Raw genomic sequence first — 19,445 nt, forward strand, 5'->3', positions numbered from 1 at the left:
AACGTGGGATCTTGACCCTTGTGCCCCCCTGTCAGAGAGTCGAGAGTCGTGGTGTTAGATGAGGGGGTGTGGGGGAGGACCTCAGGGACTTGTTATCACTAAGGGTCGTAGATAGGGTTCACCGATGGGCGGCCCTCTGTCTTTTGTAAACCTTTTTTTTATTTTTTTATTTATACATCAAGTTTGTCTTACCTGCTTTGATGCTTTGAGAATCATAAACTCTGATCTAGAAGAAGTGAGAAATGCAGAGAGACCTGACAGTTGTAGCATTAGTAAATATGACAAATTTTGTGACAAGATGTACCGGTATGGCCAGCATAAGGACAGAACCAGACAATGTGATGTAGTCGTGGCCAGAATTAGGTTAGGATACAGACACATCTGGCAAGTTAGTAACGTACCGGAACACTCAGCATGTAAACTTTGTGATAAACCTTTAAAGCATACACTTGAACACTATATTATTGAATGTGACCCTGTCAAAGACTTCAGGCCACCTGACTTAATGTATCTTGAACTATGTAATTACTTCATTGAATCAGGGGTGCTTCAGGACATTCTTGCTGTTTATCCCAAATTTGCTAGCCCACACTGATTAGTCTTCAATTATAATATGACTCCAATGTATGTGATCCACTGACCTATATATACTGCTAATGAATATGATGTATTTCCTTCTTTGTGTACGAACCTCTGTCCTGCGTGGCAGTGAACAGTGGCATTACCCACATGAATCTGACCTATATATAGTGTCAATGAATATGATGCATTCTTTGTGTACGAACCTCTGTCCTGTATGGCAGTGAAAAGTGACATTACCCACATGAATCTGACCGACGTATATATATGTACGTATATATATGTATGTGTGCGTGTGTGCATGTATATGCACATGTATATGTGTATGTATATACGTATATGTATGTATATGTGTGTGTGTGTGTGTTTACATATATGTATATGTACTGTCAATGAATATGATGCAACTCTTTGTGTACGAACCTCTGTCCTGCATGGCAGTGAACAGTGACATTAACCATATGAAGCTGACCTATATACATTTATAGTTGTTAATGAATATGATGTATTTATTTGTGTGTGAACCTCTGTCCTGCGTGACAGTGAGAAGTGATACCACCCTCAGTGTCAAGACCTGATTGAATTACTCAGAATAGGCAAACTGTACTACAAGCTCTGCCAATAAATTTGTTAAACTAAAAAAGATGCTTTGCTGTTGTTTGATGATATAATGGTTAGAGTGAGGGGTTTATTGGTTAGGTTAGTTTTGGGTTAGGTTGTGTGAGGTTAACTTAAGGCTTAGGGTTAGGTTGGGTTAGCGTTAGGGTGGTTAATCTTCAGGTGGTCCTTACTTTATTTATCACGTATTTACTCGGCATAAATCGAGGTTGCAAGATGAAGCCACAGTCTCAGGTAATCCCGTGACCCTCGCTTGACACACCTGACCTGACCTGACCTGTGGAGTGGTGAGGAGGTGGTCTACAGTGCCACCCTCACCATAGCCTAGGGGTGTGTAATCTTCAGGTGAGATAAACTAGGGGTGTCTAATCTTCAGGTGGGTCATTATTAACACCGCCTCCCACAGAACAAGGAACGTGGTAGACTGCCCCCAGCATCACCGCCTCACACCTGTGTCTTACCTGCACAAGGTGTGTTGTTACCTGATCTCACATGTCTGTCTCCACCTACCTGTTGTGTGTGGGATTTGTTCTTTCACTTCTTTCTCATTTCTTTAATTTTCTATTTTATTTCTTTCATTTCTTTAATTTTCTATCTTATTTATTTCATTTTTTATTTCTTTCATTTTCTTTCATTTTCTTTCTTATTTCTTACATTTTCTTTTTTCTATACTACCACACTACCACTGCCGCCACCACCACCACTACATTACTAGTATCACACTACCACTTTACTACTACTACTACTACTACTTGTGTGGGAGGGAGAGGGAGGTGGTAGTGGTGATGGTGCGTGTTGGAGGTGGTGGTGGACCTTCGTTGACCGCCATAAAAGTTTACAGTTTTGTGTTAGTATGGTTGTGTGTGGCTACGGGTGTGGTTGTGGAGATAGGGTGTGGTAGGTCGTGGTGTGATGGTAGGTATGTGTGTGTGGTAGTGTGGTATTGTGGTGGGTTTGTGTGTGGTAGTGTGGGTTTGTGTGGTGGTGGGGTAGGGGTACATAAGAACATAAGAAAATAAGGAGTCTGCAATAGGCCGGTTGGCCTGTCCATGGCAGCTCCTGTCGAGAGTTACTACCACTCTCTATCATCCATGAATCTATCTAGCCTCCTTTTGAAACTTTCCAGAGTTCCCGCACTTACTACAAAGTTGCTAAGCTTGTTCCACTCGTCCACCACCCTATTAGTGAACCAGTTCCTTCCTATCTCCCTCCTAAACCTAAACTTATCCAACTTAAATCCGTTGCTCCGGGTCCTATCCTGCTCGGATATTATAAGAACTTTATCTATATCCTTTATTGATTCCTTTCACCCACTTAAATACTTCTATCATATCCCCGCACTCTTCGTCTTTCTAGGGAATGCAAGTTGTTTCTTTAACCTATCTTGATATGGAAGGTTTCTGAGTCCCGGAATCATTTTCGTCATTCTTCGCTGCACCGACTCTAGTGAATTGATATCCATTCTATAATAAGGGCACCAGAACTGAACCGCATAATCGAGGTGCGGCCTGACTAGCGCAAGATATAGTTGCAATAAGACCTCTGCACTCTTATTACTTACACTTCTAGATATAAAACCTAATACTCTGTTTGCCTTATTTCGAACATTAACGCACTGTTTTCTAGGCCGTACCCCTAAGTCTCTTTCACAAGTCGACTTCTCAATGTTGATGTTGTTAAGGCTGTATACAGTGACAGTATTTGTTCTTCCAATATTAAGTACGCTGCACTTGCTGGTGTTGAATTTTATTTGCCATTTTTCTGACCACTCCTGCAGTTTATTTATATCCTCCTGTAGTGCATTTGCATCCTGCCCTGAATTAATCTGACGCCCTATTTTGGTGTCATCCGCAAACGTGCTTATGTCACTGCTGATCCCAGTATCTAGATCGTTTATGTAGATTATGAACAAGAGTGGGCCTAGTACTGACCCCTGGGGAACCCCACTGGTTACACAGCCCCACTCAGATTTAACACCATCTACGCTGACCCTCTGCGTTCTATCGGTGAGCCATGATTTTATCCAATTTAAAACGTTCCCCTCAATACCATGAGCCTTAACTTTTCTCAGAAGCCTCTGATGCGGTACTTTGTCAAATGGTTTGCTAAAGTAGTAGTGTGGTGGTAGTGGTAGTAGTGTGGTTAAAAAGGTGGTGTGGCAGGAAGGTAAGGTAAGCGTGCCTCTCCCATATAACAGGTTAAGTGCGTCATAACATGAGTTGACTAAGCACGTATCTCCCACACCTCCACCACCATTACCATAAACTACCATTACCACTACTATCCACCACTACCATTACTATTACCATCCACCACTACCAGTACTATTACCACTACCATCCACCACTACCATAAACCATCCACCACTACCATCCACCACTACCATCCACCACTACCATAAACCATCCACCATTACCATTACTATTACCACTACCATAAACCATCCACCACTACCATTACTATTACCACTACCATAAACCATCCACCACTACCATTACTATTACCACTACCATAAACCATCCACCACTACCATTACTATTTCCACTACCATTGTTATTGCCACTACCGCAAACCCAATCACCACTACGTTACTATTACCACCACCACCATCACCACTGCCATTATTACTAAACCATCACTACCATAAACCCACCCATCACTATAACCAACCATCCACCACTACCATTATTACCACCACCATAAAACCATCCATCGAACATCACTATAAACTTTCATCCACTCCACTCACCATCCACCACACCTAAACCATCTACTACCATTACCACTACCATCCACCACTACCATAAACCATCCACCACTACTATTACTTATTACCACTACCATAAACCATCCAATTCACTACCATAAACTCATCCACTACTACCACCATCCACCCTACTTATATTGATGGCTAATGACACCATAAACCATACTACTAATATATATTACCACTACCACCATCTACTACCATACACACTACTATAAACCATCCACTACCACTACCACTAATACAAAACCACCAAATACAGCTACCAATAAACCATCCACACTACACTACCATTACCCACCTATAACACTACTTATCCACCACTACCATAACCACCACCACATTACTATCCACCACTACCACCACTACCACACTACCATCCACCACTACCAGCTGCACACATCACTTACTCTTAAACCATCCACCACTCCACCACCTATAAACCATACTATTACCACTACCATCCACCACTACCAACCACCACTACCATCCACCACTATTTATTCATAAACCATCCACCACTACCATTACTATTACCACTACCATCCACCACTACCATTACCACTACCATCCACCACTACCATAAACCACCACCATCCACCACTACCATTACCACTACCATCCACCTCCACTACCACTACCATCCGCCTCCACTACTACTACTACTACCATTACCATACACCATTACCATCTACTACTACTACTACTATTATTACTACTACTACTTTTTTTTCTTCAAATGGCCTCCAGCCTCCCCCAATAGCCACACCTTCGCCACCATTTAATTACCTTAATATTAAATATCCTAATACATAAGTAGCTATCCTATCTGTGTTAAATTAGTTGAGCCGCAGATGTATGCGGCATTCAGTGACTGTAGCCTCATAGTCAATATCTGCAGCAGTTGTCGGAGTGTGGGGTGTGGAGTGGAATATGAGGTGGAGGTATGAGGTGAACTATGAGGTGTGAGGTCGGGTATGAGGTGGAGTGGAGGTGTCAGTGTGGGTAGGTTACCACGTATATGATTATATGGTGGTGTAGCTACCTGTTGGACCTGCTCTTGTTTATAGTAGAGGTATAAGGCTAATGACCTCACCTTACCACCTTCCTATGCCCTTGTCTGTCTATACCTGTGTGTGTGTGTGTGTGTGTGTCGTTGTACTGAACTTACACACACGCATATATCAACTTCAAATTTGACCTACAGTATTTATTGATGATGACGATAATGATGAGTTCTGGGTAAGCATTAGTAACAAAATGCTATCTCTTGGTAGGCATGACGTCCTCTCGTTATTACCTGTTGTCTGCGCCGTTGATAATCTTTGTGTAATAACATTGGGTGATTCAATTAGTCAGCCAGCGAGTTTGTCTCTCTTTATCAGTGGAATCCCTTGATGTGATTGGTGTGTGTGTGTGTGTGTGTGTGTGTGTGTGTGTGTGTGTGTGTGTTAATAGAAGACCTCTTGGTGTATCTGTTCTCTTCCTCTTTCCCCCCTCCTCTCCTTCTCCTCCATTCTTCCTTCATTCCTCTCTCCCTCCTCCTCTTCCTCTCTCTCTCTCTCTCTCTTCCTTTCTTTCTTTCTTCTTCCCTCCCTCTCTCACCCCCTGTTCCTCCTCCCTCCCTCACACCTCTGACCTTTTCAGCAACAAGAGAGGGTGAAGGTGGGGTGGGGGGGAGGGGGGGGCATCTAGCGGCGGGTCAGGGCAAACAGAGAAATTTCACTCGTTCTGTCTTTGCTGTCTCTCTGTCTGTCTGTCTGTCTGTCTGTAAGGGCGACAACACGAGCACCGGATGTTGTGGTCGTGTGGGAGAACTAGTGTTGGAGACATGGGAGAACTAGTGTTGGAGATATAGGAGAGCTGGTGTTGGAGATATGTACTAATGTTATGGGATTGCACCTGCTGTTAAAATAGGTTAGGTTAGGTTAATCTCACTACAAGGTCGCCACCATCACAGTAAACACGTGTCCCTGTGATGTTAAAACGGTGTTAATATTATGTCAATACCTGTGATTGCCTCCCCATACTGGCCAGATATTTTGTAAAAAACATTGATCGTGTGTTAAAGGAATATCCTTCCTTCCTTAGGCTTTAGTAAGCCCCTATATAATATTTATGCTGTATATACTTGTGACACTTGCCAGATGCTTCTGGTGTCATTGTACAGGGGTACCTAGTGACAGCACTAGGATCCTGCTTCCTCTATCAAGGAATAAACAATTGAAATTGAAATTGAATACCTGTGTCGGGATGTTGGTTATTATGTGGCAGGGTGGGGGAAGGGGGGTTAGGAGGCAGGAAATGGGGGTTAGGAGGTAAGAAATGGGGGTTAATTGATCTCGCTACAAGGTCACTATTACTCAATACTCTCATCAGCTGGTCCGGTAACTCACTTTGGTTAGGTTAGGTTAAGTTAGATTATCATTAAATTGTATCACCATCCCTTCCTATCGTTGTTACCTCACCTGTAAGTTAGTTTAGGTCAGGTGAACCCGTCAGGCAGGTGGAGAAGGTGGTGCTGGTCTAGTTTTTGTTTACCTCCCACCCGATGTGCTGTTATACTCACCCGTTGTCCTGTTATACTCACCTTTTGTCTTGTTATACTCACCCGTTGTCCTGTTATACTCACCCGTTGTCCTGTTATACTCACCCGTTGTCCTGTTATACTCACCCGTTGTCCTGTTATACTCACCTGTTGTCCTGTTATACTCACCCGTTGTGCTGTTATACTCACCTGTTGTCCTGTTATACTCACCTTTTGTCTTGTTTATACTCACCCGTTGTCCTGTTATACTCACCTGTTGTCCTGTTATACTCACCTGTTGTCCTGTTATACTCACCTGTTGTCCTGTTATACTCACCTGTTGTCCTGTTATACTCACCTGTTGTCCTGTTATACTCACCCGTTGTCCTGTTATACTCACCTGTTGTCCTGTTATACTCACCTGTTGTCCTGTTATACTCACCTGTTGTCCTGTTATACTCACCTGTTGTCCTGTTATACTCACCTGTTGTCCTGTTATACTCACCTGTTGTCCTGTTATACTCACCCGTTGTCCTGTTATACTCACCCGTTGTCCTGTATACTCACCTGTTGTCCTGTTATACTCACCTGTTGTCCTGTTATACTCACCTGTTGTCCTGTTATACTCACCTGTTGTCCTGTTATACTCACCTGTTGTCCTGTTATACTCACCTGTTGTCCTGTTATACTCACCCGTTGTCCTGTTATACTCACCTGTTGTCCTGTTATACTCACCTGTTGTCCTGTTATACTCACCTGTTGTCCTGTTATACTCACCTGTTGTCCTGTTATACTCACCTGTCCTGTTATACTCACCTGTTGTTATACTCACCTGTTGTCCTGTTATACTCACCTGTTGTCCTCTCACCTGTTGTCCTGTTATACTCACCTGTTGTCCTGTTATACTCACCTGTTGTCCTGTTATACTCACCGTGTCCTGTTATACTGTTATACTCACCTGTTGTCCTGTTATACTCCCGTCCTGTTATACTCACCCGTTGTCCTGTTATACTCACCCGTTGTCCTGTTATACTCACCTGTTGTCCTGTTATACTCACCTGTTGTCCTGTCCTGTTATACTCACCTGTTGTCCTGTTATACTCACCTGTTGTCCTGTTATACTCACCTGTTGTCCTGTTATACTCACCTGTTGTCCTGTTATACTCACCTGTTGTCCTGTTATACTCACCTGTTGTCCTGTTATACTCACGTTGTCCTGTTATACTCACCTGTTGTCCTGTTATACTCACCTGTTGTCCTGTTATACTCACCTGTTGTCCTGTTATACTCACCTGTTGTCCTGTTATACTCACCCGTTGTCCTGTTATACTCACCTGTTGTCCTGTTATACTCACCCGTTGTCCTGTTATACTCACCCGTTGTCCTGTTATACTCACCTGTTGTCCTGTTATACTCACCTGTTGTCCTGTTATACTCACCTGTTGTCCTGTTATACTCACCCGTTGTCCTGTTATACTCACCTGTTGTCCTGTTATACTCACCTGTTGTCCTGTTATACTCACCTGTTGTCCTGTTATACTCACCCGTTGTCCTGTTATACTCACCTGTTGTCCTGTTATACTCACCTGTTGTCCTGTTATACTCACCCGTTGTCCTGTTATACTCACCCGTTGTCCTGTTATACTCACCTGTTGTCCTGTTATACTCACCCGTTGTCCTGTTATACTCACCTGTTGTCCTGTTATACTCACCTGTTATCCTGTTATACTCACCTGTTGTCTCCTGTGCGCTTGTCTGTCTGTCTGGTTAGGTTCTGTCATTAGTGGAATTATTACACCGTCTGTTTATATGTATGTGTGTGTGTGTGTGTGTGTGTGTGTGAAGTGAAGTACCCTCATTGTATTAATATTTGTTTTTTGTTCTGTACCCAAATAATGTGTTTTATCGTTCTCGTTTAGTCGTTAACAACACATACAAAAGGTAATGAATAGGTTGTAATAAAAGAGCTGCGATTATTGCATTGTTTGTGTGTGGGTGAGGGGTAGTTAGTCAGCTTGTTAGTTAATTTGTGAGTTGGTTTATTAGTTAGGGAGTTTTTTTTTAGTGAAGGAGTGATTTGAGTTAATGAGTGAGTTAGACAGGTAGACTCAGACAGGTAGACAGACTCTCACCTGCCGTCACGAGCCAGAGATCCAAGAAGCAGGGGGCCGGATGTACGCGCGGGGATATGTTACAGTGGCGGCAGCTGGACGACCCGGCCTGATGGTGTACATATCCGGCTGGTCTGGTCATTGTATTACCTCCATTAAGCGGAAGTTATCTCCCTCCCTCCCTCCCTCCTCCCTCCTCACCCCTCCCTCCACCCTCCTCCCTCCCCACCTTCCTCCTCCTCTCTCACCTCCCTCCCTCTCCCTCACCCTCCGTCACCCTTCCCTCCCTCTCCCCTCCCTCACCCCTTCCTCCTCTCCTTCACCCTTCCCTCCCTCTCCCCTCACCCCCTTCCCTCTCCTCTCCCTCACCCTTCCTCCTCTCTCACCCTCCTCACCTCCTCCCTCCCTCCTCACCTTCCCTCCTCCCTCTCTCACCCCTCCCTCCCTCACCCCTCCCTCCCTCCCTCCCTCACCCCTTCCCTCCCTCCTCTCTCACCCCTCCCCTCCCCTCTCCCTCACCCCTCCCCTCACCCCTCCTCTCCTCCCTCACCCCTTCCCTCCCTCTCCTTCACCCTTCCTCCTCCCCTCTCTCACCCCTCCATCCCCTTCCCTCCTCTCCCCTCCTCACCCCCCCTCCCTCCCTCACCCCCTGGTTTGCTTAATGTAAACACACACACGTTTGTTATTACCACTACATTGTTACATTGATATCCACTAGTACATTGTTACGGCTGTATGTGCCCGGGGTGTAGGGGGGGGAGGCTGTATGTGGGTGTTGATGTGGTGTGGAGTCGGTGTGGTTGGTGATGTAGAGTGTGGGTGTGTGGGGCGGTGGTGTGGGGTGTGGGGATGTGTGACGGTGGTGTGTGGGAGTGTGTGGTGGGGGAGGGACTCAGCTGACAATTTACATTCTTGGTAAGTCAGAGGCGAAGGTGATCAGGAGAGGAAGCTACGTCCTGTCTCCACACACACACACACACACACACACACACACACACACACACACACACAGTTCATCAGTTCTGCCCTAGTTGTAACATCACTGAACGGAAGAGAAAGAGATAACATGACACGGACTACTTTTTCTCCCTCATTTCTTCTTCTTCTTCTTCTTCTTCTTTTATCATTATCATTAGTATTATTGTTAAATTATTTAAATTTTTATAGTTACAATTGTTGTTATTAATATTTTTTGAGGAGGGAGGGGGGAGGGAGTCATCATAAGAAAATAAGGAGTCTGCAATAGGCCGGTTGGCTTGTGCATGGCAGCTCCTGTCGAGAGTTACTACCACTCTCTATCATCCATGAATCTATCCAGCCTCCTTTTGAAACTTTCCAGAGTTCCAGCACTTATTACAAAGTTGCTAAGCTTGTTCCACTCGTCCACCACCCTATTTGTGAAGCAGTTCCTTCCTATCTCCCTCCTAAACCTAAACTTATCCAACTTAAATCCGTCGCTCCGAGTCCTATCCTGCTCGGATATTATAAGAACTTTATCTATATCCCCTTTATTGATTCCTTTCACCCACTTAAATACTTCTATCATATCTCCCCGCACTCTTCGTCTTTCTAGGGAATGCAACTTTAGTTTCTTTAAGCTATCCTGATATGGTAGGTTTCTAAGTCCCGGAATAATTTTCGTCATTCTTCGCTGCACCGACTCTAGTGAATTTATATCCATTCTATAATAGGGGCACCAGAGCTGAACCGCATAATCGAGGTGCGGCCTGACTAGCGCAAGATATAGTTGCAATAAGACCTCTGCACTCTTGTTACTTACACGTCTAGATATAAAACCCAATATTCTGTTTGCCTTATTTCGAACATTAACGCACTGTTTTCTAGGCCGTAGGTCGGGTCTTAAAAGTACCCGTAGGTCTCTTTCACAAGTCGACCTCTCAAGGTTGTTGTTGTTAAGGCTGTATACATTGCTTAAGAAAGTTACCTGGGGTCATCAGACAGATCTTTCCTTGTACAGGTATACACACACACACACACACACACACACCTGTAGGGAAACCCGGTGTTGGGGACAGCATTGTACTCGTGGTTATGTCCTAGGTGCATGCTGAGTACAGGTGAGGACAGTTTAGTGCGGGTCTTCTGCTGTACCTGTTTGTTTATCCTGTACTCATGGTGGTCATGTCCCAGGTGTTGAGTACAGGTGAGTACAATGTCTTCTGCTGTACTCGTGGTCATGTCCGAGGTGTTTCCTATCTAGGGGCGTTGGGTTACAGGGAAAACCAGTGGTCGGTACATACACAGTTACAGAAAAGGTGCATTGACGGTACAGGTATACATTGGCGGTACAGGTATACATTGACGGAACAGGTATACATTGACGGTACAGGTATACATTGACGGAACAGGTATACATTGACGGAACAGGTATACATCGATCTTAGTATACACTGACTGGCAATATAAGTATCAACATCGATCTTTCGCGTCATATATTGCACCGATCTAAATATAGCTTGCAGCTATACACGGTATGATCTGCAATATGTTATCAACACGATTCCAAATATGCTATAGGTCAGACTGATCTGCATATGATACTTATCATTGACCTGCCAGTATGCTAATACGACTGGTTTGCTCCATACATTGACTGGCTTACAATGTTATCACACTGACTGACGTGCAGGGTATACATTGGATCATTTCTGTACATACACATTACAGATCTGTGTCATACACATCGATACAGATATAAGTAATGATCACAGGTTTTTACATGTTATCACGACTGGCTAGCCATACATTGACTTGATCTGCAATATATATCATTGACTCTGATCTGATTAATATGTTAATACTGACGACTATATATACACACATCGATCTGCAATTATATATATTGACGATCTATATATACACTGATCTGCAAATATGTATTACTGCTAAATATATGCCATTATAGGTACAGGTATACCTTGACGGTACAGGTATATTGTACATTGACGGTACAGGTATACATTATCGGTACAGGTGAATAACAGCAGCGATATAACAAGAAATAAGTCTGTTAATTATATCAGGTGTTCAGTGATTTTTTGATCAAGCTGTATTTGCCGACACCAGGTTTGGATGCGAGTCTCTTCTGTGTCTTACAGCTTGAGTGAGACAACGGGTGTTCACACATATCCGGTCTCTCTCTGTACCTTTGGGAATGTTTAGAGTATGTTTTCATTGTAACTTTTTACGTGAGACAATGCTCTTTCTCTCTTTTTTCCCTCCAGTTGAGAGAGAGAAAGAAAGAGAGAAAGAGAGAGAGAGAGAGAGAGACTCGTGTTCATCTGGTAGGTGTTTAGGGGCGGTGTTGTTTGCTTAGTCACGACGAAGGAAATATTGCTGACGAACCTTTTGATAATCTCCAACACTGGGGAACTTTACCTAACTCTCCCTCACCTCTCACACAAGCTTTCTTCCTTCCCCCCCCCCCAGCTTTCTTCTTCCTCTCCCTCACCTCTCACACGCTTCCTCCCTCCCTCACTCAAGCTTTCTTCCTTCCTCTCCTCACCTCTCACACGCTTTCTTCCTTCCTCTCCCTCACCTCTCACACAAGCTTTCTTCCTTCCTCTCCCTCAACCTCTCACACAAGCTTTCTTCCTTCCTCTCCCTCACCTCTCACTCAAGCTTTCTTCCTTCCTCTCCCTCACCTCTCACACAAGCTTTGCTCCTCCTCCTCTCTTCCTGGTATATGACCGTCGGGAACTCCCAAGAGGCGTCCCCGGCAGGTGGTAGTGGTACGTGTGTGTGTTGTAGGAGGAAGGTGTTGCGTCGTGGAGTTAGAGGAGGGAGGGGGGGTTGGTTCTGGTACCTGTAGACCTTCTCTCTCTCTCTCTCTCTCTTGTTCCTACTTGCACCTCAATTACACCAATTTTCCACCATCACCACCACAGTCCCACTACCACAGTCTCTCACCACTACCACAGTCCCTTACCACTACCACCACTTGCTTGCCCTGGTTACTCTACTACCACCAGCTGCCGTCAAGTGAGCGAGGCTGCAGGCCAGGAAGGAGGAGTGGTGGTGGTGAGAGAAGGATGTTTGTGGTGGTTTGTCTGGTCGCTTACACTCCGTTGCAGGTTTGGTAGGTAACCCCCACTACTACTCCCTATTCCTCCTCCCCCTCCCTAACCACCTTTTCACCCCTTCCACCTCAACCCTTCAATCTAACCTGACCTAACCTAACCATTTAATCAGTTCACCTGCTAGATCTAACGACCACCACAAAGGGAAATCTCCATTGTTACGGTCCTCTGAGAAAGTCAAGTCACACTCATCAGCTCCAGGAGAGAAAGGAACCTGCCAAACTGTCTTGACAATTGCTACAGGAGGAAGATGGCGTAACTGTGGGGGAGAGGGGTGTAGTGGGGTGGGTGAAGGTGTGGTGTGAGTAATGAGGGTGTGTGGTGTGGTGTGTGTGTAATAATGATGGTAGGGTGGGAGGTAAGGTAGGGCCCATTGATACTGATTATACCATGTGTGTGTGTGTGAGTAGGGTATGTGTAGGGGGAGGGAGATATGGTCCATAGGGGTACTAAGCGGTGGAGGTGAAGTAGTCCGTGTGGGGGAGGAGACCCATGTTAGTAGTGTACAGGAAGAGGTGACGACAACGGTAGCTTAGAATTGGTCATAAAACTGCGTATGTGAGGAATGCTTGGCGTGTAGTTACGGGCCGTGTAGTGAGGCGGAGAGAATTGATCGAGTGTGTGTGTGTGTGTGTGTGTCAGTCGTTCATAGAGGTATTTATAGTTTTGTTCTGGAGAGGCTCACCGCCCCACACTATGGGCCGGTAAGAGAGGGTGTAGATGGGGGCGGGGTGTAGAAAATAGTGGGGGGTCATTGGATGTTTTTTGGGGGGTAAGGTATTGTAGCGTAAACCACTTGTATTGACAGAGAACATTAACAACAGTACATAAATAAAATGTTCTAAACCTAACCAAACCATAACTTAAACTAACCTAACTCAACCACTAAGGATAACGTTGTAATAATCGTAACGTTAACCACTGTAGTATTTTTCATGATTATTGTAACATCTATTAAGTGTGGACGTTTACACATGTTCCCTAATCTAGTCTGCTCTGAGATCTCGCGTTTGTTTACCTTGTCATTCTTCTGCCATTATCTCCCTCCCTTACATCTATCATTATCCACTTATAAACTCTATTTTCATTCTTTTTCTTTCATTAAGCATAAAGTATTACTATATATATATATATATATATATATATATATATATATATATATATATATATATATATATATATATATGTAATCACTGTAGGTGTGATCGTAGTTCCTGCTTTCGTGTATTCATAGACTAAGGAGAAGTACAAAACAAGGTGTATATGTATTCTCCTTAGTCTGTACTCACCCTGAAGATGTGAATTACACGAAAGCGCTTAGAACTTGTGTTTTTCTTCTTGTGATTATCAGCACACACACACACACACACACACATATATATATATATATGTAAATCCAATGAAAATTTATTCACATCTTCAGAGGCAACTGAAGATGTCTTGAATAAAGACGAAAGCTAAGGTACCTGTTGTTTCCATTTTCCCTGTGATATATATATATATATATATATATATATATATATATATATATATATATATATATATATATATATCAATTAATTACGTATTTGTATTCACTGTTACCAAAAACGCCGTTAAAAGTTAGTTGGGTGGGAGTGATCAGCTGGTGGGTATCGTACGTGACGGGTGGTTATCGCGCATCTGTCACGTCAACACCAGGCATAACACACTCAACACTAACCATCACCACGTCTAGGAAGGAACACGTTACCTCCTTCCCATTCCCTCCCTCCCTCCTTCCTTTTCTTCCCTTCCGTTCCCTCCCCCACCTCCCCTTCCCTCTCCTTCCCTCCCTCTGCCTCCTTCCTACCCTTTCCTCCCTTTTCCTCTCTTCCCTTCTTTCCTCCTCCTCCGCCATGAACCCATTAGTGCGTGCTGGGGTTGCCATATGTTGAAGTAATGAATTAATTAGACTAATATGAGAAACGATTCTTCTCTGTTAGGTTAGCTCGTGACGCTGACAGCTGGCTTGTGTTCACCTCAGTGCCGGGGATGTGTATGTATGTATGTGGGTTGTGTTTATGTATGTAGGTGGGGATGTGTGTGTGTATGTGTTTGTATGTATGAAGGTTGTATTTTGTATGTGTGAAAGATTGCTTGTATGAATGAATGCTTCTTGTATTTATATATATGTGTGTATTGTTTGTGAACCGTATGTAAATAATTGTGTAACATTGATCATAAGTGGTATTTTCTGTGGATTTGTAATGACTGTGTTAAGTTACTGTAGGTTGGGGGCCCCGTTTGTTAGGTTACGGTAGGTTGGGGGCCCCGTTTGTTAAGTTACGGTAGGTTGGGGGCCCCGTTTGTTAAGTTACGGTAGGTTGGGGCCCCGTTTGTTAGTTACGGTAGTTGGGGGCCCGTTTGTTGTTACTGAGGTTGAGGGCCCCGTTTGTTAAGTTACTGTAGGTTGGGGCCCCGTTGTTTAGTTACTGTAGGTTGGCGTTTGTTTAGTTATAGGTTGAGGCCTGTTGTTAAGTTATGTAGGTTGGGGCCCGTTGTTGTACTGAGGTTGGGGCCCTGTTTGTTAAGTTACTGTAGGTTGGGGCCCTGTTTGTTAATACTGTAGGTTGCGTTGTGTTACTGTAGGTTGGGGCCCGTTGTTAAGACTGTAGGTTGGGCCCGTTGTTGTTATGTAGGTTGCCGTTGTTGTACTGAGGTTGGGGCCCCGTTTGTTTAGTTACTGTAGGTTGGGGGCCCTGTTTGTTAAGTTACTGTAGGTTGGGGCCCTGTTTGTTAAGTTACTGTAGGTTGGGGGCCCTGTTTGTTTAGTTACTGTAGGTTGGGGCCCCGTTTGTTTAGTTACTGTAGGTTAGTCCTGTTTGTTGTTACTGTAGGTTGGGGCCCTGTTTGTTAAGTTACTGTGGTTGGGGCCCTGTTTGTTAAGTTACTGCAGGTTGGGGCCCCGTTTGTTGTTACTGTAGGTTGGGGGCCCTGCTTGTTGTTACTGTAGGTTGGGGGCCCTGTTTGTTTGGTTACTGTAGGTTGGGGCCCCGTTTGTTAAGTTACTGTAGGTTGGGGGCCCCGTTTGTTAAGTTACTGTAGGTTGGGGCCCCGTTTGTTTGTTCAGGTTGGGGCCCGTTTGTTAAGTTACTGTAGGTTGGGGGCCCTTTTAAGGTTAGTTGTTAGTACGTAGGTTGGGGCCTGTTTGTTTAGTTACTGTAGGTTGGGGCCCTGTTTGTTAAGTTACTGTAGGTTGGGGGCCCTGTTGTTGTTATTGTAGGTTAGCCCTGCTTGTTGTTACGTAGGTTGGGGCCCTGTTGTTAAGTTATTGCAGGTTGGGGCCCTGTTTGTTAAGTTACTGTAGGTTGGGGGCCCTGTTTGTTGTTATTGTAGGTTGGGGCCCGTTTGTTAGTTACTGTAGGTTGGGGCCCCGTTTGTTAAGTTACTGTAGGTTGGGGCCCCGTTTGTTTAGTTACTGTGGGTTGGGGCCCCGTTTGTTAATACTGTAGGTTGGGGCCCCGTTTGTTAAGTTACTGTAGGTTGGGGGCCCGTTTGTTAAGTTACTGTAGGTTGGGGGCCCCGTTTGTTAAGTTACTGTAGGTTGGGGGCCCCGTTTGTTAAGATTACTGTAGGTTGGGGGCCCGTTTGTTTAGTTACTGTAGGTTGGGGCCCCGTTTGTTATACTTAGGTTGGGGCCCGTTTGTTTAGTTACTGTAGGTTGGGGCCCCGTTTTTGTAAGTTACTGAGGTTGGGGGCCCGTTTGTTAAGTTACTGTAGGTTGGGGCCCCGTTTGTTTAGTTACTGTAGGTTGGGGCCCCGTTGTTTAGTTACTGTAGGTTGAGGCCCGTTTGTTTAATTACTAGGTTGGGGCCGTTTGTAAGTTACTGTAGGTTGGGGGCCGTTTGTTAAGTTACTGTGGTTGGGGCCCCGTTTGTTAAGTTACTGTAGGTTGGGGCCCGTTTGTTAAGTTACTGGGTTGGGGCCCCGTTTGTTAGATACTGTAGGTTGGGGGCCCCGTTTGTTAAGTTACTGTAGGTTGGGGGCCCCGTTTGTTAAGTTACTGTAGGTTGGGGTCCTGTTTGTTTAGTTACTGTAGGTTGGGGGCCCCGTTTGTTAAGTTACTGTAGGTTGGGGCCCCGTTTGTTGTTACTGTAGGTTGGGGCCCCGTTTATTAATTACTGTAGGTTGGGGCCCCGTTTGTTAAGTTACTGTAGGTTGGGGCCCCGTTTGTTAAGCACTGTAGGTTGGGGCCCCGTTTGTTAAGTTACTGTAGGTTGGGGCCCCGTTTGTTAAGTTACTGTAGGTTGGGGCCCCGTTTGTTAAGTTACTGTAGGTTGGGGGCCCCGTTTGTTCAAGTTACTGTAGGTTGGGGGCCCGTTTGTTAAGTTACTGTAGGTTGGGGGCCCCGTTTGTTAAGATTACTGTGGGTTGGGGCCCCGTTTGATCAAGAGCGTTTGCAGGGACATGATCTAGTGTTGTGGTCGAGTATATGTCACAAGTCAAGCGAGCAATTGTTATGTTTTATGTTTGTTTGTCATTGTCGTGTTAATTGTCAATTGTTTTTTATCGCCTCATCACACACACTCTCTCTCTCTCTCTCCTCTCTCTCTCTCTCTCTCTCTCTCTCTCTCTCTCTCTCTCTCTCTTTTTGGCTGACTGGGGCATTGTCATCATCGTCCATGTCTGTCTGTATGTATGTATATGTATGCATGTATGTATGTCCCAAAATAAAAGTACAGTCTGTATATGATGATTTGTAAAGATATAGATTATTTCTGTTAGTGAGCGTTGGGGGGTGTGTGTGTTTGTTTGTGGCAGAGATAGCGATAAGGTGGGCACAGGGTTAACAATGCAATCATTTGAAAATAATAATAATAATAATAATAATAATTAACGGTTTATTGAAAGAGCTTGGCAGCCAGAAGGCTGAAAATATACAGTTACATATTTGGGGAATGGGTATCGAATTACAAATAATATACAAGTAACATAAGTGATACAAATAAGATATATAATAACTAGATGGGGAAAAGCTCAAACTACAGTTCATTTCAACATAGTGACAGTGTAAGGCAGTGTTTACTGGTGAATCTGCTAGTTATTGATTTTTTACAATGGTTGGGACTGGGCTGTTCTTATAGCGATCAGTTCATGCACGTATGGGCTGGATGCGGTTGTGGTGTCGAACAGCAATTCTCGGGCTAGGGATCTCAGGTGGTAGTAGGGCGGTGTCGAGGATGGTGTAGAAGCTTATCCAAATTTGCAGATGAGGTCGTGGTGATGGTCAGTGTGTTGAGCGCTTTGATATGTGGAGTAGGAAGGGGATAGAATAATCTTGCATGCCTCTTTGCACATTTTCTAGGTGTTTACGTTGTGTGGCATTTAGGGAGGAAGACCAGGTGGGGGAGGCATAGGTGAGCTTGATATGAATGTTGTGTAAACACTGAGGTGTGTGTGTGTGTGTTGGGCCCCCTGAGAGAGACGCCTTTATGTGTGTTGGTGGGGATGTTGTGATGTTTTTTTTTAGTTTAACAAATTTATTGACAAAGCTTGTAGTACAGTTTGCCTATTCTAAGTAATTCAGTCAGGTCTTGACACTGAGGTGATGTGTTGTGATGGTAGTGGTGATGATGGTGCCTTGTGATGTTGTGGTGGTGATAGGTCCTCACACCAGAGGGTACTGTACCCTGCCTGTGGCTCTGTGATGACTACTACCTTGTCAAGTGTGTGTGTGTGTGTCAGTGAATTAACCTACAGTACAGTGGTGTAGTGTTGTGGTGTAAGGTGAAACTGTTTAACCACCACCACCTCCCTGTAGACGGTGGAACGGTTTCACATTTATTATTCATTTATACAGGATACGGATTGCCACTCTCCTCTTGTGGTGATATACTCCACCTTTTGGCCATAGTGTTAATCATTTTTCCATGTTAACACCTTTTAACTCTCATGGCTGCACTATTACATATATTAACGGGATATATTGAAGTGTATCTGGTGTTTATTACGGAGTGGTGATGTAATGTGATGATCCGGGGACATTAAGAGGCGTCGTCTGATGTTGTTGATAGGTCTGAGTCAGGGCGTCAGGTACACATCACACACGGACGATAGTTTTCATTGGTGTGTTGCCTGGAAGTGGGCGGGGCCGTTGATGAGTCAGCTGAGAACTTAAGACGAACTTGAAACACGATAATGATGTATTTTAGGTTTGTTTATATTATGTTATATGTAGGATGTTACTCGTAAAATTTGAATTATGGAGAACCAAGTTTAGTTTTGTATTAACTTGTATTTTTGTGTTTTTAGGATAAACTCACGAAATTGTTAGAAATTTGGTCCAGGAAGTTGGTGATTAAGACGACAATAGTGCCTCTTTCCTCTCCTCTCCTCAGCATCAGAGCCCTTGTTGTCTCGTGTAGAATGGAGGACCTGTTTCTAATATCAACATCATCCTTCTGTGATCTGGTCTGCGGGGGTTAAGGCTCTTAAGCACAGCAGCAGAAATAGTAACACCCACTTCTCTCTCTTCTCACCCTCAGGAGCTGGGTTCAGTGTCGTCGCGTGTGGAGGGCAGCACCAACACCATCAACCATGGCCCCCGGGAGGAGTTCACCATGTTTCCCCCTGCAGGCATCTCCCAGCTCTCCCTCTCTACCACACAGGTAAGTACTGCACCGTCCGTCACTCACTGTCCACTCCCTCAGGCAACTTACTCTTACACCAGCCCCTAAAGTCAGCCACTGGAATCAGCTCCTTGAAGTCTGTTACATCACTTG

The 19,445-nt window shown here is 44.5% G+C and overlaps 1 protein-coding gene across 10 annotated transcripts in view; it reads left to right on the forward strand.

Annotated features, from left to right (window-relative positions):
• The window catches only part of LOC121862920, a 93,714-nt gene that overhangs the window by 46,480 nt on the left and 27,789 nt on the right, over positions 1 to 19,445 (forward strand). For all 10 annotated transcript variants that reach the window (XM_042361335.1, XM_042361336.1, XM_042361337.1 and 7 more), the window contains one exon: positions 19,209 to 19,331. In XM_042361335.1, the coding sequence (XP_042217269.1) occupies positions 19,209 to 19,331 (123 nt within the window). The remainder of the gene's footprint in view (positions 1 to 19,208; positions 19,332 to 19,445) is intronic.

Source organism: Homarus americanus, unplaced genomic scaffold (assembly GCF_018991925.1).
Source record: "Homarus americanus isolate GMGI-L3 unplaced genomic scaffold, GMGI_Hamer_2.0 scaffold24922, whole genome shotgun sequence".
NCBI lineage: Eukaryota > Metazoa > Arthropoda > Malacostraca > Decapoda > Nephropidae > Homarus > Homarus americanus.